Source organism: Peromyscus californicus, unplaced genomic scaffold, assembly GCF_007827085.1.
Source record: "Peromyscus californicus insignis strain IS unplaced genomic scaffold, ASM782708v3 Scaffold_4__1_contigs__length_199733344, whole genome shotgun sequence".
Classification (NCBI taxonomy): domain Eukaryota; kingdom Metazoa; phylum Chordata; class Mammalia; order Rodentia; family Cricetidae; genus Peromyscus; species Peromyscus californicus.
Window position 1 is genome coordinate 19,305,846 of NW_026294562.1, and position 26,738 is coordinate 19,332,583.

The 26,738-nt window shown below is 38.1% G+C and overlaps 1 protein-coding gene across 2 annotated transcripts in view; it reads left to right on the top strand.

Annotated features, from left to right (window-relative positions):
• Hpse2 (heparanase 2 (inactive)) overlaps positions 1–26,738 on the top strand; it is a 669,816-nt gene that overhangs the window by 436,446 nt on the left and 206,632 nt on the right. Inside the window, exons 4-5 of one of the 2 annotated variants that reach the window (XM_052713473.1) lie at positions 6,261–6,434; positions 20,490–20,661. In XM_052713473.1, the coding sequence (XP_052569433.1) occupies positions 6,261–6,434; positions 20,490–20,661 (346 nt within the window). The remainder of the gene's footprint in view (positions 1–6,260; positions 6,435–20,489; positions 20,662–26,738) is intronic. The other variant, XM_052713474.1, reaches the window with a different exon arrangement.

Here is a 26,738-nt window from a genome sequence, read left to right on the forward strand (position 1 = left end):
CTCTTCACTAATGTCAGGGTCTCTTGTGATTTCCTCCTGTCATCATTTTGATTAGTTCTAATGGAATCCAAAAGACTTGCTGGCACTCAGTTTTCCCTTTAATCTAGTTAAAATGATTAATGGAACAATTACTCTCTAGCCCTGAGTCTTCTGATAGTGCTGTAATTTTTTTATTCACAGACATTTCCAAAACCTCATTCTCCTCTGACAGCCTTGGTGAAATTGTTGGCGTTTATGCTGATTTCTTTATATCCTCGTTAAGGTTTCACTGCCTGACTAACCTGGAGATAGTAAGCTCTCAGTTTAGAGATATCTTCACTCTTTCAGAAGGCTATGTTCTCCTCCTAGGCAATTTTCAAACTTCTCTTAATAGCTGCAATTAAATGCCCCCTGTTGGTTGTACTCACCAAGCCAAATAGTTTCACATTTAACTGGTGTGCTTCTCTGAATTTCAATAGGCAGATCCAGAGGGTGCCTCACTCTGAGTGTTCTTTCTCATTTTTCTCGTTTTCTTGCTTTTTCTCTTTTTAAAACCTCTACCATTAAATGACTACCTCGGGCTCAGCAGTATTATTCACTCTAAATTGAAACTTAAAACAATGAGTCTATTTTTTGAATGTATTGAACAATGTTTAGCAGTAGCATGACCTGAAGGAAATTTGCTACAATGAACAGTGATAACTGAGGTTGGATAGCTAGAGTACAGATAGTAAACGACATTGAAAGGTAAAAATAGTACCTGTTAAGTCAGGTATTTATGAAGGCTTGTTATATACCAGATACTGACTTGATGCTAAAAGGGCAGAACAAATGCTCCAGTCTGCCTTGAGAGAAAAAGACAGAGCTGAACAATAAGCCTCATTAGCTAATTGCTGTAATAAAAACAGTTACAGAGCCAAGACAGAACAGAGATACAATGTCTCTACTTGGCAAGTCAGAAATTCCCACACAGGAAACCATTGATCTTGCTATAAAGAGTGAAGAAATGAGGAGAAAGGACGTACCAGACAGAGTCAACAAGCCTGTAATAACATGGGACATGAGAAAATGTAGTTTATCAAAGGATGATGGGACGTTCTAAGATAGCACAAATTTCATCAAACTTACGGTCTCTTTCAGCTCACATCAGTGATGTGGTTGTGTGTGTGTGTGTGTGTGTGTGTGTGTGTGTGTGTGTGTGTATCTGTGTATAGGTGTTAGAGATCCAAATGATATATTTTCCTAAATTGCTCTCCACCTTATATTTTGAGACAGATATTTCAGTGAAGCTAGTACTCACCAATTCAGCTAGACTGGCTGGCCAATAGGCCCTAGGATTTTTCCCACCTCTGCCCCCCTAGGGTTGGGATTGCAGGTGCACATAGCCTTGGCCAGTGTTTTGAGTGGGTGCTAGTGTTCCAGACTCAAGCCCTCAAGCTTGCATGGCAAGCCTTTTACTGACTGGGACTTTCCCCGGGCCCAGTGCCAGTGTTTTTAAGATGGAAGCTGGACTGTGTTCAAGAGTCTGGTGTTCCATGAGCCATTCAGGGTGGAAGCCAAAGTTCTTACAACAGCTAGTAAGGCCCTTTGTTACCTGGTCCTGCTCCACTGTAGCCTCTCCTACTATTCTCTCCCTCATTCTGGGGCAGCCATACTGGCCCCTGCTCCGTCCCGCCATTTGTCAGTCTCGTACCTGTCATGCCATGTCCTTTGCCCTTTCTATGGCATTGGCATTGAAGTCCTTCTCTATTTACCCACTTGACTTACGCCCTTACCTATATCACATCTCTACTTCAGTGTTGCCTTCTCAGTGATGCCTGTTAAAAGCGGCATGCCAGCCTCTGCTGTTTCTAGTTCCTCCCACTCTGTTACTTCTCCCACCAGCCACACTAAACATGAGTCCAAGGAAGCAAGGTCTTCAGCCTGTTTTGCTCATAGCTAGAGAGAGAAAATGAGAGGAGGTGGCTTCCTAGAACATAACGTAGTAGGTGCTCAATAAACCTTTTTAAATGAGTTGCATGCCCTATTTTGTTTTGGTTGTTTATTGAATTGTTCCTTGTCTGGTTTGTTTCTTAAGTATGGAATCCTAAGAAACCTCAAAGAATCATCAATCATTTGCATCTCAGTTTGCATCCTTTGATATTCATCTATCCACCCCCAGTATAAAGCTAAGGCTAGCCTCACTGAAGAAATGGAATGGTGTTTTGACAAAAAGGCGGTTTACATCTTGAATTTAAGAAAATCAACTTCTGGTTCTTCTGTTTCATTTTTCTGAGTTCTTTTATTTTTCCAAAACTTGAACAAATAAGTTGTGTTTATCCTTTGCTCTCCATCTACATATTCTTTGAGTGTCCCCCTTGACCCTCAATCTATCCTCCAGTCTCCCTGTCTAATGAACTCAGTGGCTCTCCCCACCTCTACCTTTTCCTTAGTAGCATTGCATAACATTGCTCTGCAACCCTCTTCTTTGTGGCTTTTAAAGACTGGACTTCTCTTTTTTATTTATTGGGGTTTGTTTTGTTTTGTTGTTTTGCTCTCCTTCTCCCTCCTCCCAGTTCCCCCACTCTTTCTTCCTTTGAACCTTGTATGTATATATGTATATATGGCCATGTTTTCAAAAAAATTCAGCCATCTTTCCTTCTCTAGTTCTTCAGAAGTCTCAAGAACTTTCAGAGCACCAACTCTCAGCATTGCTTGGAAGATTCCCAAGGCTGTTGATGCTTAGCTCTTTCTGAAACTCCACTGCCTTTTTGCTGACCTGTAAAATGATGCTCCTTAGCGTGAACTGCAGGGCACGTCAGGGCACTTGTACACTGTGGTGGAGAGTGGAAAGTCAATTTTAAGTATCTACTTGTTTGGATGGATCTCAGAGTAGGGGTGGGGGATATTCCAAGGAGGACTGTATTTGTTAAGTGCCTACTAAATTCTCTGCATTCAAATACATGTATTTCTTTAATGCACTTTAGAGCACATTTTTTTTTAATTTTTAAAAGAAATTTTCTATTCGTTTTACATACCAACCACAGGTCCCCCTACCACCCCCCAGTCTTCTCCCTCCAATTCACCCCGCATTCCTATCTCCTCCAAGGCAAGGCCTCCCATGGAGGACATACTCAGTTGAGGCAGGTCCAAGCCCCTCCCCCTGCACCAAGGCTGTGCAATGTGTCCCACCATATGCAATGGGCTCCAAAAAGTCAGCTCATGCACTGGGAATGGATCCTGACCCCTCTGCCAGGGGCCCCTTAAGCAGATCAAGCTATATAACAGTCTCGCCTATGCAGAGGGCCTACTCTAGTCCCGTGGAGGCTCCACAGCTGTTGGTCCACAGTTCATGAGTTCCCACTAGTTTGGTTTGGTTGTCTCTGTACGTTTCCCCATCATGATCTTGATGCCCTTTGCTCATAGAATCCCTCTTCTCTCTCATTGACTGGACTCCTGGAGCTCAGCCTGGTGCTTGGCTGTGGATCTCTGCATCTGCTTCCATTAGTTACTGGATGAAGGCTCTATCTATGATGACAGGGTATTCACCAATCTGATTACTTGGGTAGACCAGTTCAGGCATCCTCTCCACTATTGTTAGTAGTCTAAGCTGGGGTCTAACCTTGTGGTCTAACCTTGTGGATTCCTGGAAACTTCCCTAGCACCCAGTTCCTCTCTATCCCCATGATGTCTCCCTCTGTAAAGATATCTCTTTCATTGTAGAGTGCACTTCTTAAATTAGCAATAATTATTGTCTCTCTTTGGCCTCTTTCATTTTTATACTTTGATTTCATTACTCACATTTTTATGAAATATTTGAGTTATAAGAACTCTTCAAGATGACTTAAAGGCATAAACTAATATGTGTTAGGTGATTAGTTTATTTGAAGGATACAATGAGATACAGTGCTAGACATGAAGGATTATATGGAAGAGGCCAGAATTAAAATTATCCTTAATAATGTTTTCTTAAGCTTATAACATTCTACTTCTCAACTTTTACCTCATTTACAAACTCTAAATTATTAGTCTACAGTTCTCTATTTTGAATGAATCTATAGATCATTTTGTAAATTGTTTTTTCCTTGCTCTGGACCATCAACTCATGAAGTGACAGATTGAGATGCTTTTGTTTGATGTGTATTTACCAAATATACATGAAACATCATTACGTAGACATAAGTTCCAGAAAAGCCTAAGTAAAAGTGATCAATTTTTCTAAAATGACTATCAACCATTTATACTAAATTTTGATACATTCTATTAGGATTTTATTTTATGGAAACTTTTTTATGAATAAAACTAAAACTTACAAATATAAGCATCTGTCATTGTACAGCTGACAAACTGTAAGTGGTCATCCTAAGTGTAAGAAGTTTGGATGGACAAATATTTTTCTGTCAGCATAAAGTTTTGTGGCACATATATTAAAGGACTTCACGATGGACCTCTTCTGATCTTTCAATATTCAGACTATTTGAGGAAACCTATAATAATTTTCAGGTGTTAGGGAACCTCTAGATAAAATTGTTTTATCTAAAGCAAAGCATGATAGTGTAATTATTCAGTTGTAGGTAAAACCTTATAATTATTGCCAATGGTCTTTTAAATGATGATGGTTTTCCTTTAAAATATGTTTAATTTGGCTAGTTTCTTAGCCTATTCTATTTTATATAGTTTCACCTTCCTTACAACGGATACTGAAAAAAAATTTGAGTGTTTCCTTTTTAAAAATTTCCTTGTCTGCCAGGTGGTGGTGGCGCACGCCTTTAATCCCAGCACTTGGGAGGCAGAGCCAGGCAGATCTCTGTGAGTTCGAGGCCAGCCTGGGCTACAGAGTGAGTTCCAGGAAAGGCGCAAAGCTACACAGAGAAACCCTGTCTGGAAAAACAACAAAAAAAAAAACAAAAAACAAAAAAAAATTTCCTTGTCAGCCTTTCTTATATCTACGTAAGAAGGCCTAGAAGTCTTCTCACCAGTTTCCAGGGAATGAGCACTATTGAGGTGTGGCTGTGCTGAATGCAAGGACAGAGTTCTTCCCCTGTTCCTTAAAATTAAAATAAAATTTTTGGATGAATCTTCTTTTTTCTTCTACTTCTGCTTCTTCTTTAAATTTGATTAAAATATAATCACATCATTTCTCCCCTCCATCTGTTCCCTCTAAACCACTGCCACCCTACCCCACCCCAGTGTCACTTCCATATTCTCTTTCAAACTCATGGTTTCTTTTTCAAAATTCTACTTGTTACATATATATGTAGTAAATATGTAAATGAAACCCACTGGGTCCATTTAGTATTGTTATGAGTGTGTTTTTTAGAGCTCAACATGAGATCAGATAGCCATTTAGGGCCTCATTCCTGAGGAAGGCAAATTCTCTTTCTCTCAGCAGTCCTGTCTCAGAGCCTGTAGTTCTTCATGTAGGCCTAGGGCCCCATGAACGTTCACCCATCCACATTGGCATGTCAACTGCTATTGTCATCATTCAGTTCTTGTTTAAGCATCCATGTTGTTGAGATTTAATGGTTAGTTTCCCTGTCTTATCTAGAAGATACAATCTTGCAGTTTACTTCCTGGTATTGAAAACTGATTAAGACTTTCAGGAGTGAGAGAAATGGATTACACTAATAAAGGGAAGATGGTTGGCAGGGTGGAAAGAATCAGGAAATAAATGGGCATTGCACCAATCCATGAAAATGGAAATGAGAACCAGACATGAGCTGCTGCAGTGAAAATGAAGGAATGGGGTGGATATGAGACATTTGGTATCGAGTTCTGGGTTCAAGCTGATAATGAACATATATGCAAAATTGTTATAGAATTTCCATTTCAAAAACACTAGAAATGTGGACCAGAGTGAAATACTTCAGAACTCTTGTTCAGCTGAGTTATTTTCTAAGACTGACCAGCTAATCTTTTGTGGCTTTGTACTTTAACATGATTACTGTCAGGCAATCATGAATATAGACTTAAGGGTACTAAAACTTTTGATCGTCCCCCCAAATCTAGAAAACCAGCTAGTTTGGGAAATCCTCCTCTGTTAAACATCAGCAATTATACCTTTTGTTAACAAGCAAATGCACTATGAGCTAGGCTTGCTTGCCAATTTGCAAGCTCTGTCTGAAATTCTGAGTGCTATTTCCCAAAAATTACCTCAAAGTGCATCCTGGGTCAGAAGGTAATAGTCTCTTTTAGAAACTTGTCTGTGCAGTTCCTTACTAGAGGGAAGGCTTTCTGTAGAAGCTAATATTTTCCTTTTGTTGAGATTTGAAAGTTATAAGCCTTTCTCTGCTTCTTCCCAGCCAGGTCTCTAGACAAACTTTATAACTTTGCTGATTGTTCTGGACTCCACCTGATATTTGCTCTAAATGCACTGCGTCGTAATCCCAATAACTCCTGGAACAGTTCTAGTGCCCTGAGCCTGTTGAAGTACAGTGCCAGCAAAAAGTACAACATTTCTTGGGAACTGGGTAATGGTAAGTAAGGATGTCATTTCCTATGAATTGATAAAATAAAGGGGAAAATAAGTTGGCTTGAAATAGAATCTTAGTCGGAGGCTCTCTTTAGGGGCTTGGCCCAGAAAATGATTGAAATCCTTGGCCACTGAGTTGACTGTTGTCTTTGAGTTTCTCTTACTGTGATGAAACAACATGACCAAAAGCAACTTGGGGAAGAAGAAGGGGTTTATTTGGCTTACATATCCAAAGTCACAGTCCACAGAGGGAAGCCAAGGCAGGAACTCAAACCAGGTAGGAACCTGGAGTCAGGAGTTGATAGAGAGACAGACCATGGAGGGATGCTGCTTACTAGCTTGCACTCAGCCTGCTTTCTTATGGAACCTGGGATTACCAGCCCAGGGGTGGCTCCACCCACAATGGGCTTGGCCCTCCCCCATCAATGACTAATTAATAAAATGCCCTACAGGCCTATCTACAGCATGATCTTTTGGAAGTATTTTCTCAGTTCTCTCCTCTCAAGTGACTCTAACTTGTGTCAAAAAAAAAAAAGTAGCCAGCGTAATTGTCAATATGATATAAGAACAAAATAGTTAAGGACAGTAGATTTAATTAATTCACACCACATAGGTCTCTCTGGATACCTCCTTCTAAATATTATGGAAATCACACACACACACACACACACACACACACACACACACAGAAAAGAAAAAGAAAGAAAGAAAAAATAGTATGTTGATCAATGACTAACAGTTGATGTTAAACCAGATAAAACCTGAGCTTTATAGTGTAGTGCATAGTATGGAGAACATTGGTCCTGTAATATGATCCTTATAAAATAGCTCATTGGTTCTTTGCCAGACAAATTCTTGGAGCACTACATGCATTGCACAGGTGCACTTGCTCATATTTATTGCATACTGGAATTTAAAGTTTTCTTAACAAGAAGGCAAAGGAGAAGAAAAATAAGAAATTTCATATATTTTAATGGCATCCATCAATGGAACCCAGCATTCACCTTCTTCTCTCTTCTTCTGTTCTCTCTTCCATTCCTGGAATAGAGGAAATTTAAAAAGAATTGTGGCATAAAGTAATAAAGACTTTACTAAGTCAGAAGATAAATGGTTTTCCTTTGGTCTGGCTTAGTTTGTTTGTTTTTTAAATATATTGTGCTGCATAACTAAAATTTTAAAAAAACTAGTTACAGATAAGCTAGAAAAAAATCAAAACTAGAAAAAAAAATCAAAACCCATGGGTGATTGATGGGAATACTTTTTCATAGGTTTTGAGATCTTGGAGTGTGAGAGTTTGTTCACATAAAATAAATCTTCATCTGATGTAACTGGAGCAGCTTGCTAATAAGATCTAGTGAGGAGAGAAGAGTATGCCTCTTTCTATACAGTTATCTATTACAAATTGCCCCTCCCTTCTCTTCTGTCCTTCAAACTCTCCTACATAGTTCAGAGAAGGAGTGAAGCACATTCAAAGATTGTTATTACTTGGCCACAAAACACGATTCTCACCATCGTTCTTTTAAATGCTCCTTCAGGGCATAACAACAGTAAAGGATCATTCGAAGGGAGGTAAAAAGGCACTATCGTGGATGTGAAAACAGGGATGGAGATGGGACTAGAGAAGCATAGTACCAAATTCATGAATTTAAAATGTCAACCAAGCAGAAAGAAAGCACAAGTTGGCTTGTTGTGAGTGTTTGGTGGGTTAGCTTTGACTCTCTACCCTGGACATTTTATCATGACCTTTTCTTTTCTTTACTTCTTCTCTTTTATGTTCTCTTTTCAATTATCAGACATCTCAAGTACATTCTCACTTACAAACACACCCTTCCAAGCAGGGCATGATAATTTTCAGGCTGCAAGTAAAGTTGGTAGAGAACAAATTGTGTTACTGCACATCAATTATGATCTCTTTTTGTTATTCTTTGAAATTTCATATATTCCTTTAAAATAGTTTTACTGTTGACAGTTTCATTCCCATCCTCCTAACCTGCCCATCTCAGGTTATCCTTTAGGGTTTCCAGAAGATTAGTTTGTTTTTGTTTTTGTTTTTGTTTTTGCAGTTACTGGGTACTTGTATCAGAATCTTATCTTACAAGATACCAATATACTCTGTTCACAGTTTTTGTGTTGTATATGTGTCTTTTCCCTGCTCAAAATTCTCTGCATGTTCACCATTCTTGCCTAGACTTGTTTCTCTAGTTTTCTGTCCATTTTCTTTTCTATAACCTTATCTTTTTGGACAGAATGAATGACAAGGGCTCTGGCCAATCCTTATCCCCACATCCTTCTAGCTGCCCATTCCCTCATCTCAAGAGCAAACCCAGTGTCTGAAATCCAAAGGAGGCATTTGCTCAGCCCAACTGAAAGCCAGGTAAACATTCAGCAAAATATAAATGCAGCTGGATGGATAGTACGGTAATATAACTTCTAGAGTGGCTGGTTTCAGTTATCTAAATCTACTTTTCAGTTTCTCCTTCAAAACCAAAGAATAATGAGGAGTACATGCACCAAATCAAGGCATACCTGATATCAAGAGGCAACAATTAAGAATGTGTAGGATTCAAAGGTCTAAGAAGCAAGACTTTCTTGGCACAAGATTTTTATTTTGTGGCTATGAACTGTGTGCAATGTTCAATATCCATAAATTGTAAACTTTGTAATTGATTAATCTTGAATATTATTAAGGACTAGCCTTAATAATATCCTTCCCAGGGGCTCAGAAGAGAAGCCACAAATGGCGATAATTATTTTTGGGAAAATAATCTAAATACACAGAGCTCTTTGTCTGTCTACTTTATTCCTCTGGGATAAAATTCTGTCTACACAGCTACAATTCTGTTCTCGTGCCTAGCTCCTTCTTGCCTGATTTATCTCTACATTTATCTGCTGTCCCCTCTATGTTCTATCTTAAATCTCTCATCATAGTTCTGCCCCGCCTCTTTGTCATCTCGTTCTTACCCATCTGGCTCTTCCTCATCTTTCAACTCATTCTTCTAGTACTCTCTTCTAGCCCTTCATTCTAGTTCTTCCCCATCTCAGTTCACTCCTCTCTAGTTCTTACCCATCTAGTTCCTCCATTCTCTTTTCTCTTCTCCTTCTAGTCCTCTGAAGTCTGAGGTTTACAGTTATATACCCATGCAATAGCAATGCTCTAACTAAAGCAAGGTCACCAGGCTTGAATTCTTACAGTATTATAAAGGCAGACAAGAGTTTTCCTCAGTCAGTGACCGTCAGGCTTTCTTTTATAACCCCAAATGAGAGTGGTAAGGGAGGAGGTCAACTGAGAGCTAAAATCAGTTAATATATCAGAAAAAGGGAATTTATGTGCTGAAACTACATTCCTAGAAGTGGTCAGGTAAAAATATTAGGAGTCTGTGTTAGTAAGGCTGTATAAGAAAGGAAGTTCTCAGCTTAAATTGCACAAGAAATAAAGCTATCCACCTGACCTAGGAGACAGGCATTGTTTCCATAAGGGTGTTACCTTAGTTGAGGAGATCGTTTGGCCTTGGATGCTTGATAGGTATTTTAGATAAATACACTGTTAGGAGTTCTTCAAAGCACACATAGTATACAAGAAAGTCATTGTAGAAACGAGCTAATATACATACAAAAGCTAAAATATCATCAAGACTTAAGCCATGGCTTGACCTTCAGAAAAGTCCTTGACCTTTCCAAGTAGTTTTTGTGATAGTAGCTGGATTTCATTACATTTTCCTGCAGCTTGCAGCAGTTTAATACTGGGTACTGATTATAATGGTGAACTGAGAGTAAAGAATAATAGAGAATTCCAAAGCTGGGATGCACACTGGGGAAATATAAAAGAATTTCAATTCAACTCTGCCCTAGGGAAGTAGTATTCACCTTTAGAAAACTGTATTTAACAATAAAATTTACCACAAAATAATGCACCACTTTTAATTAAATGACCATGATCCTACATTTTGAGTTGCAAATGCATTATAGAAATGCATATTTCCATAGACTAGTAAAGTCTACTCCAGTTAATTATTAAATCAATGTCATATATCTGTAGCCACACCTGGCCCGTATACAGTCACTTGTGCTCTTCTGAATTTAGCTACAGCATTCAGTTCCTTAGAGTCTATTCAGTTATTTGACAAAATTAAAACTTTGACTTTAGGAAGCTTAGCCTTTTAAAGATGATTATTATTGTCATACTTGCTACCCAGCTTTATTCATTTTTTTTTGACTAAACATTTACTTGGCTTTCAGTCAGGAATAACTGTAATGCATAAATAATATTTATACATTTTTACTCTGTATATCTGTGTATGTGATAGCTTTGCAACACCCAAACACAAATTGAACCACAATTTTTAAACCCATGTGCTCTGCAACTGAAGCCACAGTCCAGGAAGGCCAAGTACCTACTTGAGCTAGTAGCACACCTCGGTGTTGTCCATCTATTGCTTGTTTTTAGGCAAGCAAAACACGAGTTACAGGGTCATGGAGGCTTCTACCCAGATTTCAGATACAAGTCTGGAAGGCAGGCTAATGGATAGCAGGGATAGATCCTTTACAGGGGTCCCCAGAGGAGCAATGCATGAAGCAATGAGAGTGAAACTGAAGGTGGTTGGAGACCACAGGGAGTTGGAGATTCCAGGAACATGGAACATTTGCCAGGGAAAGCCAAAGGCAAGAGAAGCAGCTTAGGAGAGAGTCAGGTGGGCTGAAATTCACAAGACAGCAGGTTTGCAGGTGCCTAAGCCCTTTGAAGCTCACATGACACCACCATGTGCCTCAGGTGCTGGACATGCATCCACAGAATATAAAGGTTGCCCTACTGGATTGCAGTTTTGCTTTGGTTCCACCCCCTCCCTATACCCTCATTCTTCTCTTTGGAATTAACACTGTTTACTCTGTGCCACTGTATACCGGAAATGTTTCATTTCATCTTCTCATTTTATAGAGGCTCACAGTTAAGTGTTTATTTTGACTCTCAGTAATAAACAATAAAACAACTTTGAATTTCAACTTTTGAGCAATGTTGGAACTTTTGAGAGTTTGGTAAAGGATTCATGTATTTTCGTAGTGAATATACAGAATAAAGAATGTGTAGTCTTCAAGAGTTTATTACCTAAAATCAAAGATAGGATAAACTTAAAGCCATTACTCATTACTTCTATAACAGAAGGGCCTCTTTAATTTGAAGAGATTAAATTACAAATCATAAAAGCTATTAAACCAACCTAAAATATGGATTAAAATATATATTAATGCACAAAATTATTGATAAATTAATAGATATTTTTAAATATTTTAAAACACTTAAGTAGCTTGTAGAACTGGTACTGACTCTATTTACAGATACATGACTTTAATGACATATTAATGGCTTCTCTAATTGAGGTTCACAAGCAACTGAAAACATAATACAGCTTTTTTTGCTTATGATATTGAATATGTACTAGCAGGTGACGGTTTACAAGACATGAGGCCAAATTCTGAATCTTATTAAAAAGAGTTAAAGCCATGATTATGATTACGTGGCATCTTAGAAAAAGCAAAACCACACAGAGAGAGTAAATGGAGAAAACATTTCCAGGAGTTCTGAGAAGAAATAAAGAGGGGAATGAATATGTGGAGCAGGCAGGATGTTTAAGATAATAAATTAACTCAATATGTTACTGTGACTATAGATGAATAATCTTATGAACTTTCCAAAGTCCACAGTACTATATAATACAAAGAGTATGCCATAATACAGATTATAGACTTTAGTGCCAAAAGAATGTATCAATATTGGTTTATCAACTGTACCAATATACCAAACCAAATCAAAACATCTATAATATGGGAAATGAGTATGTTTTTGTGTGTATACATGCCCGTGTGTGGTGTATAAACATCTATAGTAGGGGAGCGCAAACCATGCTGGTCTCTCTATACTGAATGCTCGACTCTGCAACATTAAAATTGTTCTAAAATACAAAAATGAGATACACTAAGAAAAATAGATTATGAACCATGATGAAAATGAACACTTTAGGAAGATAAGTGTAATTTTCTGTGTTGGTTTCACTTCGTATTAAACACAACACTAGAAGCAGTTGACAGAATATTGTTAAACAGAATTAACGTGGCCACATCTCAAAAGAAGATGCACAGATGGCCAATAACCACATGAAAGCATATTTATATTTTTGGTTGTGAGCCTAGCCTTTAACGGCTGAGCCATCTCTCCAGCCCATGAAAGCATATTTAACATCATTAGCCACCGTAGGAAAGTGAATCAGTATTTCACCATTAGGTATGGTAGCCATAGTTTTTTCTCATATAATCTTTATTAGGATAAGGAAGTTTTCCTTCTAGTCAGAGTTTGTTGGGAGGATTTATCATTTGCCAAATGCCTTTTTGTGTTTGCACATATTGATGTTGTACTCTGTTGTTTAATCCATCAGAACAATAGTTTATATTCTTTGGGTTGATAGTAAATCAATCTTGCATTCCTTGCATTAGTACCACTTGATCATAATGTTTGATTTTTTTTGTATATGCTGTTGAAATTGGTTTGTATATATTTTGTGGAGATTTTTTGTATCTATGTTTATGAAGAATATTCATCTGTAGTTTTCTCTTAATGTCTCTGTCTACTGTTGGTAACAGAAATATTGGCCTCATAAAATAAATTGTAAAACATGCTCCCTTTGTCAGTTTTCTGGAAGACTTGTGAAGAATTGATATTTCTTTCAATGCTTAATTAATCTATCTGAGTCTAGGCTTCTTAGAAAAAAGTTTTTTTTTAATTACAAGTTCAATGTGTCTTTTCTTTTTTATATGTTTATTTAGAGTTTCAACTTTCTTTGAGTCTGGTGGCTTTGTTTATTTTGTGAAACAGAGTCTCTCTGTAACTTAGGCTAGCTTCAGACCTGCTATATATCTCATGCTGACCTTGAACTTGTAATTCTTTTGCCTTCAAAATGCTAGGGTTACATGCATGAGCTACCAGACTAAGCAAAGTCAGTTTAATGATGTGTGTCCTTCTTGAACATTTTTCATCAGTCACTGTCTAAATCATTTCCATAAAGTTATTCTTAGTAGTCCTTTACCACTTTAACTATTTGAGGCCCTTTATGGTCTTTTGTTATTAATTTTGTTAATCCAGGACTTTTCTGTTTTCTTCCTTAGTCAGTCTATCTAAAGGGATGTCAGTCAACTTTTCCATTTGTTGATTTTTTCTCATTTTTATTACTTCTTTCGTTTTAGAGATTATAATTACATCATTTGCCCATTCCCTTTGCTTCCTCCGAACTCTCCTATATAACTTGTCTTGCTGTCTTTCTGATTCATGGCCTCTTTTTTCGTTAATTGTTGTTACATGCATATGTGCATATTTATATGCATAAATATTCCTAAACACAATCTGCTTAGTCTGTATAATGTCACTTTATGTATGTTTTCAGGGCTGATCATTTGGTATTGGAAACCCAATTAGTGTGCTATTCCCTGGAGAAGACTACTTCTCCACTCAACATTCCTTAGATGCTTGTCCTCCTTTTGTTTAGGGTTAGAGCCTCATAGTCTCCCCCTTGTCCACTGTGGCATGTCCTTGTTCAGGTTTAGGTAGTCATGTTGGTGAGACTTCTTTTTGTGTGTGTAAAGAGAAAGACAAGAGCATATTAGATGTCATCCTCAATTTCTGTCCATCTTATTGCCTTGAGACAGAGTGCTCACTGAACTAGAAGCTTGCAATTTTTTTTCTGCTAGGCTGGGTGGCCAGCAATCTCTCAGGTCACACTGCAGTACTGGCTACAGGCATCCGCAGCCATACTTATTACATACATAGGTGGAAGGGCTTTAAACTCAGGTCTTCTTGCTTGCCAAGCAAGTGCTCTTACTCACTTAGGTACCTCCCCAGTCCGTTTTTTGTTTCTTTTTTCCAAATTTTTATCAAAAAAAATTTTTATACAAAAACTGTGAGTCTGTTTTTCTCTCTTTCAACTCCTCCCAGATCCTCTCTAATCCCTCAACTTCATGTTCCATCTTCCTTCATTTCTCCCCCAAAACGCCACAAAAAACAAACATCAAACAAACCAACAAACAAAAAGACAAAAAACAAAAAAGCCAAAACAAAGAGAAAGGCTCACAAAACCCCAACCAAAACATCGAGTTTATTTGTGTTGGCCAACTATTCCTGAGCATGGAGCTTGCCCTGGAGTGTGGTTGATATACTCAGTAACACTCCGTTGGAATAAACGGATTGCTTTCCTTTGCCAGTAGGTTTCTTTGTTATAGATGCTACCCCGCATCCACTTCCCCCTCTCAGTCCTGAGATCCTGTCTGGCTTGAACCTGTGCAGGTTCTATGAGTGCTGCCCCCGGCTCTCTGAGTTCATACTACATCAGTCCTGTTGGTCTGGAAGTCCTGTTTCCTTGGAGCCATTGCTACCTCTGGTCCTTACAGTCCTTCTGCCTCTTCTTCTGCATAGATCCCTGAATCTTGTGGGGAGGTGTGTGATGAAAACATCCCATTTAGGACCAAGTGCTCCAAAGTCTCTCAGCCTCTGCACATTGTCCCATTGTAGGTCTCTGTTAAATTCCATCTGCTGTAAGAATGAGAAGCTTTTCTGATGTTGGATAAGTGAGGCTCTGATCTATGGATACAGCAGTATGTCATTAGGAGTCATTTTACTACTCTGTTCCTTTAGCAGAATAATGTAGTAGGTTTTCGCCTAGGCCTGTGACCTGTTGAGTCTCAGGTTCTTGGTTACATTAGCTGTGGACCTCATGAGATGGAGCCCATACCTTTTTTCATTTTTTAAGGAAGAATTTTAGGTTATAGATTTAAGATCTCTTTTATTTCTAATATAGGACTCTCAGGCTACAAATTTTCCCCTAAGCATTGCTTATTCTGTATCCTATATATTCTTTCATGTTTTCATTTCACTCTGTTCTAAATATTTTTTCTTTCCCTGTTATCTCTTCATTGGCCTATGTACTATTCATTTTCATAGTTTCTTAATATTTGTTAATTTTCATATTTCAATTAGTTAATTAAAGTGCAATTCTGTAAGTCAGGAAATACACATTGTATGATTTAAATTATGTTTAAAGTTTGAGATTTGTATATGTCCTGGCATAGGCTCTGTTTAGAAGGTTGTTCTGGGGGTTGGGGATTTAGCTCAGTGGTGCAAGGCCCTGGGTTCGGTCATCAGCTCTGAAAAAAAAAAAAGTTGTTCTATGTGCCCCAGAAAACAAAGTGTATTCTGCTATTGTTAGGTGAAATGTTTGTTAACCTGTAATGGTACTCAAATCTTCTACCCAGCTTCTTGAACTGTGCACTGTGACCCTCTGTGGGTTGTGTAACTGAATGTGGGGGTTGAAAAAAATTTGCTAACAGAAAATTTTTAAATGTGCAATGACTAAGAATTAATTCAAGATTATCCCAGTGCCATTGGAAAATGCTCAACAACAGAAACTTTCAGGGGAAGTGTTTTAGGCATACAGTTCCAAATTACAACCCATCATTGCAGGGGAGTCAAGGCAGGGACATGGAACAGATATCCACCATCAAGAGCACAGAGAAAGGCTGAACGCATTTCTTTTTTTTTTTTTTTTCAGTTTTTATTAAGAAAATTTTTTGTAGCAGGAATCTTAGAGAGTCTGGCCAACTTCTCAGCTGGTCTTGTTTCCTCAGACTGGAAGCCTCTGTGTCCTCATATCTAAATGGCTCTCAGCTGAACTACTGCTCCAAAGCCTGAAAGCTTAACTAGCCAAATGCTTCTAGTTTCTGGTCCTCATGCCTTATATACCTTTCTGCTTTCTACCACCACTCCCTGGGATTAAAGGCTTGCTTTCTGGCTTTAAAGGCGTGATGAGTCACCATGCCTGTCTGTATCCTTGAACACATGGATTTCTGCCTCTGGAATGCTAGGATTAAAGGCGTGTGCTACCACTGCCTATCCTTTATGTTTAATATTGTGGCTGCTCTGTCTCTGATCCCAGATAAGTTTATTAGGGTGCACAATATTTGGGGAAATACAATACCACAATTTTTTATTCATTTTACATACCAATCAAAGATTCCCCTTTTCCCTCCTCCCTCCCCTCTAGCCTCCCCCTCCCTATCCACCTCCTAGTCCCTCTTACAAGAAGGTTAGGCCTCCCATGGGACGTCAGCAGAATCCCTGATTATGGTGGTTTGACCTTTTGAACAGTAGCTGTCACTTGCTGAATACTCCCTTGGCCTTTTGCTACCAGCAGCTCGTAATAACTTTGACTATGTAATCATCAATATTTAGAACACTTCATGGCATATAATATAAATAAAAGTACAAAATGACAGAAGTATGCTTATGGCCACTTCAGAAAAATATTGAAAATTCTGTCTTAATCCCAAGCAAAATTAATTTAATTTTTAAAAATGAAACTCAAGTCAGCAACTCAAATACCAGTTTTTGAAACCAAACTTTGTGACACAATCCAGTCTGGAAATAATATTAATTTGCTATTTTAATACTGAGGAGTGATATCACAAAAATATTAGAAGTCTTTGTTTTCCATAATTATTATATACATGTTTTTCTGTAAGAGCAGAAAACTTTGTATTTAAGAGGAAATTCATAATACACAGTATACTTCCAATCTGAGCTCAGACTAACACAGAAAATAATAATCTCTTCTCAGTCTAACACAAGCTGCACACATTTAGCTCATTTTTACCTCAGAGAAAGTTCAAACTAGACGAAAGGCATTTGTAAATAGATCATAAGTTTAAAACTTTACAGTTATACACAAGGTCAGAGTTGCAGGTGTCTACCAAGGTTACTAACACAAAACACCCTAAAAGCCTGTCAATTCTTCACTTTCCAAGTCTGCTGATAAGAAGCTATGCCTCAGAGTTTGTTGCACTGGGCATTACATCCCCTCCCTCTGGTCCTGAGACCTTGGAACCTTGGGTTACCATGGTGATGGCTCTGCTCCTTATTGTCTATTCTAGGCATGTGCTATGACCTTGAGAGTTTTGAAACTTTTCTCAGGATTGCAAGGAGTCTCTTGTTAGAAATGTGTGGATAGTCAGGTAAGAGAGGGGCTAAGAATGAGAGCTGAAAGAAGCTGTGGATTTAGAGAAGCTTACTAAAACAATAAAGAGACATGGACTGAAAGAGCACAATGCATAGACTCATTCCTTATCCCTCAGATTAGATCCTTAGCTGGTTGTAGAATCTCCTTCCAACTCTGGGAGAAAGCCTTTGAGTCTAGCTCCTTAAAGGCTTTCATTACAAAGTATTAATCAACTCTGAAAACATTGAAGATACTTATATTCTTCCAAGATTTTGTCTATTTATTTGTGTGGGTGGGTGCTTTACCAGTATGTATGTGAGCACAATGCCCAAGGGGGCCAGAAAGTGGCATCAGGTCCCTTGAGGCTGGAGTTACAGAGGGTTGTTAACAACTGTGTGGGTGTTGGGAATCAAATTCTGATCCTCTTAAAGTGCAGCTGGTACCCTTAACTGGCTCTTAATGTCTCTCCATCTCCATGGTTTAATTATTTATATAAAATAAGCATGTCTATATATCTCTTCAGTATGCTCTCTCATCTTTAACAACTGGTAAATTTTTGTGTGCCAAAGAATTAAAGTTATCTTCTTTGTTTAAAATAAGATGTACTTGTTATTTTTATTTTGTGTGTATGAGTGTTTTGCCTTCATGTATGTGCATGGAGGCCAGAAGAGGGCACGAGATACCCTGCAACTGATATTAAAGATAGAAGATAGCTGCCCTGTGGGTGTTGGGAACCAAATTTAGCTCCTCTGTAAGAGCAGAGCAGCCAGTGCTCTTAATAATGGTGTCATCTCTTCAGCCCCTAAAATTAATTTCTTTATTATTATCAGTAACTGTATGATTATACAGATATACATAAGGTCACATAAAATTTGTGAAGAGTTAACTTATCACCATCTGTTTTTGAGCAGCACTATTTTAAATCCAGATGAACAAAGAAATGTTGCTTCAGTGGAGTGTTTCACTGGACTTTGAGTGTATCATCTCACTCTCTTTTTGCCTCCTTTGTTGCTGATTTTAAAACTCAGTGTTAATCTCATTTTGTTTTCTTGTATGTGCTGTATCATTTCAGTTCAAGAGTTCCCATTTTATTTTTATATTGTCTTTATATCCCTATATAAGTCAGTAACATACTTTCTATTAATTCTTTTATTCCTTTTAGTTCTTTGAACATATTTATAATTTTGAAGTTCTTATCTGCAAAATAATCTAATGTTAAAGGCTTCAGAGAGACAGTTTCTATTGACTGCTCTTTTTCCTTTCATGTAGATGGTAGCACTTTCCTATTTTCTTTTCATACCTCATAATTTTGTTCTTGAAAGTAATGCATTTTAGATAATGTGTTAGAGGAATGCAGAATCCTTAGTTGTCCATCCCAGAGGTTGAGTTTATCACTTTTGGTTTGGTTTTTCAGTTACGGGTCTAATGCTCTAGTCCACCACTCTTGTATCAGGTAGTTACTGATATGTCCATTTAAAAAACTTAATCCTCTAGGGGCTGGAAAGATGACTCAGTGGTTAAGAGTACTGTCTGCTCTTCCAGAGGACCTGGCTTCAGTTCCTGACATCCATAGAGTGGCTCATAACCTTTTCTAACTCCGGTCCCAGAGGATCTTATATCCTCTTCTGGCCTCTGAGGCTCTGGTGCCCATGGTACACAGACATACATGCAACACACATACATGTAAACAAAGCACCAGCACATATTAAATGTGTGTTTGTTTGTTTTTTAATTAATCCTTTAAAGATATTTTAAGGTCAGCTTTTTCTAGGGGTTGCCTTCACATTGATACAACTTCATGATGAGCCAATAATTGATCAGAGATGTGCATACTTAGCTTGAGCCAGTAAGGCCAGGCCAGTAGATATGCTGACGAATGGGGAACACAGTAAATACTTGGTTAGTAAAGTGCCATCCTGTGTCTCTCCTGTGAGAGTCCACGGGTCATATTCATGCTAACACTCTCTACAGTTCCCCCTGAATATATACAGCCTTCAGGATTAAAGGGTTTGTAAGAGAGATTATCAGTTTTCACTGTGGTTGTCTTAGTTCCCCAAATTTCTCTTAAAACTTCATGTGAGTCTAATTATCTAGGCCTTGTCCCTACTGGAATCCCAGCTTCAAACTATCTGAGACAATGGCTTTGGGGCACCTACCTCAAACTCTTAAGAGCTGCTGGTTTTTAGGACTTTTCATATCCTTCCAATGCTAAACTCGGGGTAAGTGGTTTTGCTCGAAATTATTTCACTCAGCTACTATGTTACTGATCAACAGCAAGGATGTTTTTCCTAAATTTGTGTTCAGTAATCCTGTTTATGAGGGCAACCCTTCTTACCATTTGTATTAATTTCCTAGGCTTTGCAATAACAAATTACTATGGCTTAAAACAAAAGAAGCAAGTTTTCTCTTACTGTTTATGAAGCCACAAGTCTGAAATCAAAACATCAGCGTGCTTGCTTTCTTCTGGAAGCTCTGAAGGAGAATCTGTTCCATTCCTTTCTCCTACCTCCTGGAGCTGCCAGAATTCTTTAGCATAGTAGCATCTCTCCAGGCTTTGTGTTTGTCATCACACAGCATTTTTCCCTGTGCCTGTGTATCTGAAGGTCCTTTTCCTTTGTGTTATAAGCACAGCACTTATTAGATGTAGGGCCCACCCTAGTCCTGTGACTACATAATAACATTACATCCTCAATGACCCTATTTCCAAATAAGGTCATGTTCTGAAGTTCTGGTACACAAATTTGGGGAGACAGTATTCTACCAACTGTACCATTCATTACAAAGTATCACTAAAATTAGATATGGTCTCTTTTGTGAATTCGGTGATGTTTTATGAAGATAAGTTTGGAAGGAATGAAACATCAAGTTGGCACTGCTAACATGACAGTTTCTGTGTTCCTTAAGATAACTTATGTCCTCCTTTTGTTATTTTGTTCATGATAGTAAGAAAAAAGCACTGTTTTGTAGAAAGGAAAGGGCTGGCAGAATCTCGCTCTTCTCCATTCTAATTTATATGTCTGTTTTTAATCTAGAGCCAAATAACTATCGGAGCATGCATGGCCGGGCAGTAAATGGTAGCCAGTTGGGAAAGGATTACATACAGCTGAAGAGGCTGCTGCAACCCATCCGGATTTACTCCAGAGCCAGTTTGTATGGCCCTAATATTGGACGGCCCAGGAAGAACGTCATTGCTCTCCTAGATGGGTAGGTCAGATTATTTAGCTGTCCTTACAACAGTGCTCATTAAATATAATGGAATGAAGTATTTGTGTTTATTCTGGTTATTTTCATATTTAAGAAGAGAGGCTTTCTCATAGTGGTTTACTCCTAAACAGGGATTCTTCAACAAACAATAGCACTCATCTTGAGGGCTCCTGGAGTCGGGGATGGGGGAAGACATATCTTAGTCTCTGAGTGACTTGGACAGAATGCATTATTTGCACACAAAAAAAAATCATTTAATATAGGATTTCATTGAATCATCTCATATTTTTAAAAGGTTGGAAACATTACAAATATTTCCAAATAAAAATAGAACCGAACTAATACTTCAGTAGCAGTCATCCTGTATAATTGTTATCACTTGCTTCATTTTGACTGACCTGACAAACATCTTTTGTATGTTGGTGCAAAGCATGATGTGAAATGTTCTCCAACTCAGTTCTGGCAGTGGGCTAGCCCCAAACTGAATAATGGATATGTTCATGCAGATTTGATCTAACGTTATACAGGGTTAGAAGAAATGTCTGACCGTGAATTTACAAATAGGAAGAATGATGATTAGTGGGAACTACAGTGGAGTGGGGGAGACTTAATATAGATAAATGTTGAATCAAGTGCCAAGGTGACAATGTAACTGAAGCAAGAATAGGAACAATGAGGTTGGTAGAGTCACATGGTATATGTGGCATGTAGTCAGAATCTAGAATAGGGACAGTTATCCTTACAGTTCAAGTGAGTAAGATAGCTTGCAATGAAGTGTGTAGACAAAGCAGTTGGAGAAATGTCATGCAAGCATGATAATTATCCCTACAGTTCCAAATGAGTAAGACAGTTTCCAATGAAGTGTGTAGAGCAAACAGTTAGATAAAAGTCATGCAAGCGTAAACAGAGATGAAAAGAAAGAAAAAATGGTGTCTCCTGAGTAGCTGTGTGTGTCTTGACGGTTTGTAGGACTCCTTTCATTTCTGATTACTTAGTGTTGATTTGAGCTTGTGAACATAGCAGACTTTACTGAAGGTCTGGGGAAAAGCATGGGGATTTATATTATAACAGCACCAGCAAGGTGAAGTTTAATATTAAGCATTTTTCCTTTATATAAGTCACTGAATTTTTACCTAAACTACCTTTTTGTTTTGTTTTCTTTTCTTTTTTCTAGACAGGGTTTCTCTGTGTAGTTTTGGTGCCTGTCCTGGATCTCACCCTGTAGACCAGGCTAGCCTTGAACTCACAGAGATCCACCTGCCTCTGCCTCCCAGAGTGCTGGGATCAAAGGCATGTACCACCACCGCCCAGCTTAAACTACCTTTCTTAATTGCCTCTTCTTTCCTTCTCTCCTTTTCTTGCTCAAGAACAATTTACTTCCTTTTTGTTGAAAAATTGCATGGCCTTAGTCCATACTCATAAGCTTCCTTCTGCATACTTTCACTGAACTTTGAAATTTCTCTTTGCATGTGTGTGATGGAGTAGGACAGAGATGAAGAGGTTGCTTTCATTTTTCCTGTTACACTTTGTGTATAAAAGTCAGTTATAGTATACTCACTCATATTTCACAGGTTCATAATAAAAAATCTAATCACTCTATCCTTTAAGTCTATACAGTTATTATTTTAAAATATTCTTTTTCTTTAATGACTTCATTAATGTGTCCCCATATGACCTACTAGTGTCATTCTAATAGTATGAAATGATGCCAATTATTTATTCATTCTCAATATATTTCTTGAGCAACAACTATGTTTTAAGTAATATGCTAGGAGCTGAGATAATAATAAACAAAACAGATACATTCTTTGCCCTCATGCAGTATTTACTAAGTTAGGAGAGACATAGATATTAATGAGAAATGTAAAACCAGAACAATATGAACAGCAGTACATGGTTATATTAATAACTATAAGTGCTATGGCTTGATTGAATTATGAAAGTCATGGAAACATTCCTTTAAAAGGTGTAATATAAAGAATGACTAGTTGACTACACAACATGAGAAGTCAACAGTATCAGTGATTATATTTGTTTATATAGTTCTAGAATGAAAAGCATGTACAGAGACCCTGAGGATAAAAACTGGCTAGGTTGGCTGGGAGTGTCAGAGAAGGAAGAGGTGCGTTCTGTCAGGGCTTGCAGGCATAATGAAGGGCTTGCTGTTCCTTCTAATTGCATTCAGGATGACAGAGGATGTTTTAAGCTGGGGAAGGAAACTAATTGTTATAAGAAATGGATGTAGTATATACTGTGGAAAATAGATTAAAGAGAAATCAGGAAAATCCATGAAAAGATTGCTTCAGCAATACAGGGGGGAAACAATGGGGGTCTGGAGCAGAGTGGTGGTGACTGGAAGTAGAATCTATAAGATATGGTAGTACATGGGGAAAATCTACAGTGATGTGATGTAGATAGTAGTAACTAAGTAGATGGTGCCATTTCTGAAATGGGGAGACAGGAATCCTTCTAACTAACTAATTCTGAGAATAAAACTGTGATTTCAGTTTTTGTGCTATCAAACTAAATATAGATGTCAAGCATACCATTTAATAGGTAGGAAGAGATGAGGTTCTCTGTTAGACATATTTATTCATTTGAGAAGTTGTTAGCACAAAAGTGAGATTTAAAGCCCTGGGAATAGAGGAGGTAAGTTAGCATACAAAAAGAAAAGAAAGGGCTTAGGTGACAGTCTGAAGAAACTGAGTGAAGAAGTAAGAAAACTGGTAAGAAGAATAAGGCACATGAAGGAAGACCTCAGATAAAGAGAGAGGGGATCAACTAACAGGACGACAGAAAAGCATCTTCTGGATTTGGTAGCATGTAGGTTTTCCTGACCTTGAGACAGTTCAGGAGAGTGAGAACTGAAGCTGAACTGCAGTGACTTGCCGAGAGGAGAATGAGAGACTACAGGCAATAATGTGGATAAGAAGACTTAGAATAGCATTACTGTGAAGAAACCCACAGACAACTGTGGGGAGATGTGTCATCAAGGAAGATGACTGCTTCCTTCCCTCAATGCAGAATGCAGTCAAACAGGTTTGTAGGTTAAGGTACACCCAGAGAGAAGAAAAGGGGATAGAGCCAAGTTAAGACGCCCTTTAAAGCTGGAAGAAATGGAAATCAGAATGATTGACATTCTGTAGAGGACAATTCTCCCATGGTAATAAAAGATAAGAAACAGGTATTTGTCTGCATTGAGAGGTTTCAACAGTCATATTTATGAGGAAACTCTGCTCCCACTACAGTAAGTGTAATTAAGATATTGAGTTTGTACACATGATACACACATGAGTGCATGCAGTTAGTATGTAGGAATAGGCTGAGAAACTCCACAGTGGTGAAAGAGAAGAGCATGTGCTGTTGTTTGACTATGAAATGTCCCCTCCCAGGCTCATGTGCTGTTGTTTGACTATGAAATGTCCCCTCCCAGGCTCATGTGCTGTTGTTCGACTATGAAATGTCCCCTCCCAGGCTCATGTGTTGAAGGCTTGGTTCCCAGGTAGTAACACTGTCTTAGGAAGTGCTGGAGTCGTTAGGAGATGAGGTCTAGCTAGAGGAACTGGGTCATGGGACAATGGAGGGGTGATCTGAGGAGATAGAGCTTTCCCTGGCCCTTCCTGTTTCCCTGCTTTGCAGCCGCCATGGTGTTCTGCTTTACCTCAGGCCATAAGCAAAGGAGTCAGCAGACTGTGGCCTGAAACCCTGAGTCCAAATAAACCCTTCCTCCCTTCATTGGTTTCTCTCAGGTGTTGGTCACAGCAACATAAAGTCTGACTAACAAAGCATGTGGCTAGGGTTTTGTAGTGGTAACTTCCTCCATATCTAAACATAAAATAGGACAGAAACAAAAAACAAACAAACAGGCCGGGCGGTGGTGGCGCACGCCTTTAATCCCAGCACTCGGGAGGCAGAGCCAGGCGAATCTCTGTGAGTTCGAGGCCAGCCTGGTCTTCAAAGCGAGTTCCAGGAAAGCTACACAGAGAAACCCTGTCTCGAAAAAACCAAAAAAAAAACAAAACAAAACAAAACAAAAAACAAACAAATGAAAAACCAGAAAAAGTCATTTAGGGCAAGGAAAGATATTAATAAAAATTTTTCTTTTATTTGCCAAAGTGAGGATTAATTTTCTTAATATATATGTGTGAAATAAAAGTAGAAAGAAATATCCTAGAATCTTAACCAACAGAACAGAAACATCAGCCTTGTAAATTGTCCGCTCACAGCCTTCCCCAGCCCTCTTGGTTATACAGGCACACTACTACATAGATGTGACCAGTGTGGAGGCATCATTGAGAGTGCTGCGCTTCCATTCATCACTTCATAGGGCCCTTATTTCTGCATTCTTCTCATAATTGTCATTCTTAGTGGAAATAAAATACTCCACTGCATTAATGTACCAAAGTCTAACTAAGCATCCTCCATCTATTGGACATTTGGTCTGTTTTGAGTTTTTGCTTATAATGTAGTACAACTATAAATATCTTTATACATATAGATTTTTAAATTTTTCTTTTGGATCATATACTTGGGCTGTATCCAAAAAGTTGGATTTCTGGGTCAAAAATGTATATTAATTTTTATGCCTTTATATTTGCTGCCAAATTTCTTTTCAGAATGATTTCACTAGGTGAAAGCAGTGGTATATCACTGTAACATTTCCAAATATCACACCATGAGCATTGACAGTATTATTAATAAACTTTGTTTAAATTAATGCAGGGTCATGTTGCATACTTGTTTATATTTGAATTTTGTTAACTTCAAGAATAGCTGAATATTCTCCAACTCCTTATGTTGTCTTATTTCTCCTATTTATTTATGTTGGTGTGTGTGTGTTTTGTGTGTGTGTGTGTGTGTGTGTGTGTGTGTGTGTGTGTATGTGTGTGTGAGATGGGGGGAGGTGTACATGTGTGTTCCTATGTGTGTGAGGCTCAAGTGTGAATGAGCATGTGGAAGCCATAAGTCAACGTCTTGTCTCTTCCTTTTTTACTCTCCTCGGTTTGTTTTGTTTGTTTGTTTGTTTGGGCTTTTTTTTTTTTTAATTTTGAGAGAGGATCTTTCAGTGGTTGCCGAAATGGTGGTTGCCATTTTAGATAGATTGACCAGCCAGTGAACCTCTAGAATCTGCCCGTCTCTGCTCTTTACACCCAGCACTGGTGTTTCAGGTATGTCCCACAGGGCCCAGATTTCATGTCTCTGATGGAGATCCAAACTCAGGTCCTCATGCTTGCCCAGAGAGTACTGTACCCACTGGGCAATATCCCTAGCCCTGTCTTTATTTCTCTCATCCCAAATTTGATTAATAATACAATAACCATTTTGCCTGAATTTCAGGCTATTTTTATTATTTATCTTTTTTTTTTACAAGATAACTAATAGCCACAAAGAGTAGATGAAATGAAATATTATAAATCTCAGGACTGAAATCAGTGAGATGGAAACAAATGAACAGTATAAGAGTCAATAAAATTGAGATGATTCTTTGAGAAAATCAACAAGATTGCCAAACCTTTAGCCAAAGTAACCAAAAGACACAGAGAGAAGACCAAAATTAATAAAATTCAAGATGAAAAGAGACAACAGACACTGAGGAAATTCAGAGACCCATAAGGACATACTTTAAAAATATGGAAAATGTAAAAGAAATGGATGAATTTCTTGATATTATGACCTGCCAAAGTTAAATCAAAAGGAAATAAATAATTCAAACAGACCCATAATCCCTAGTGAAATATAATCAGTAATCAAAGTCTTCCCATTAAAACAAGCCCAGGGCCAGATGGATTCAGGGTACAATTCTACAGACCTTAAAGAAGAAATAACACCAATACTCCTCAACTTACTCCACAAACAGAAACTGAAGAAACATTTCCTAAATCTTTTTATAAAGCCAGTATTACCCTGATACCAAAGCTGCACAAAACCCCAACAACAAAAAGGAAATTATAGACCAATATCCCTTATGAATGTAAATGGAAAATTCTCAATAAAATACTTGCAAACTGAATTCAAGAACACATCAGAAAGATTATCCACCATGACCAAGTTGACCAGAGATGCAGAGATGGTTTAAC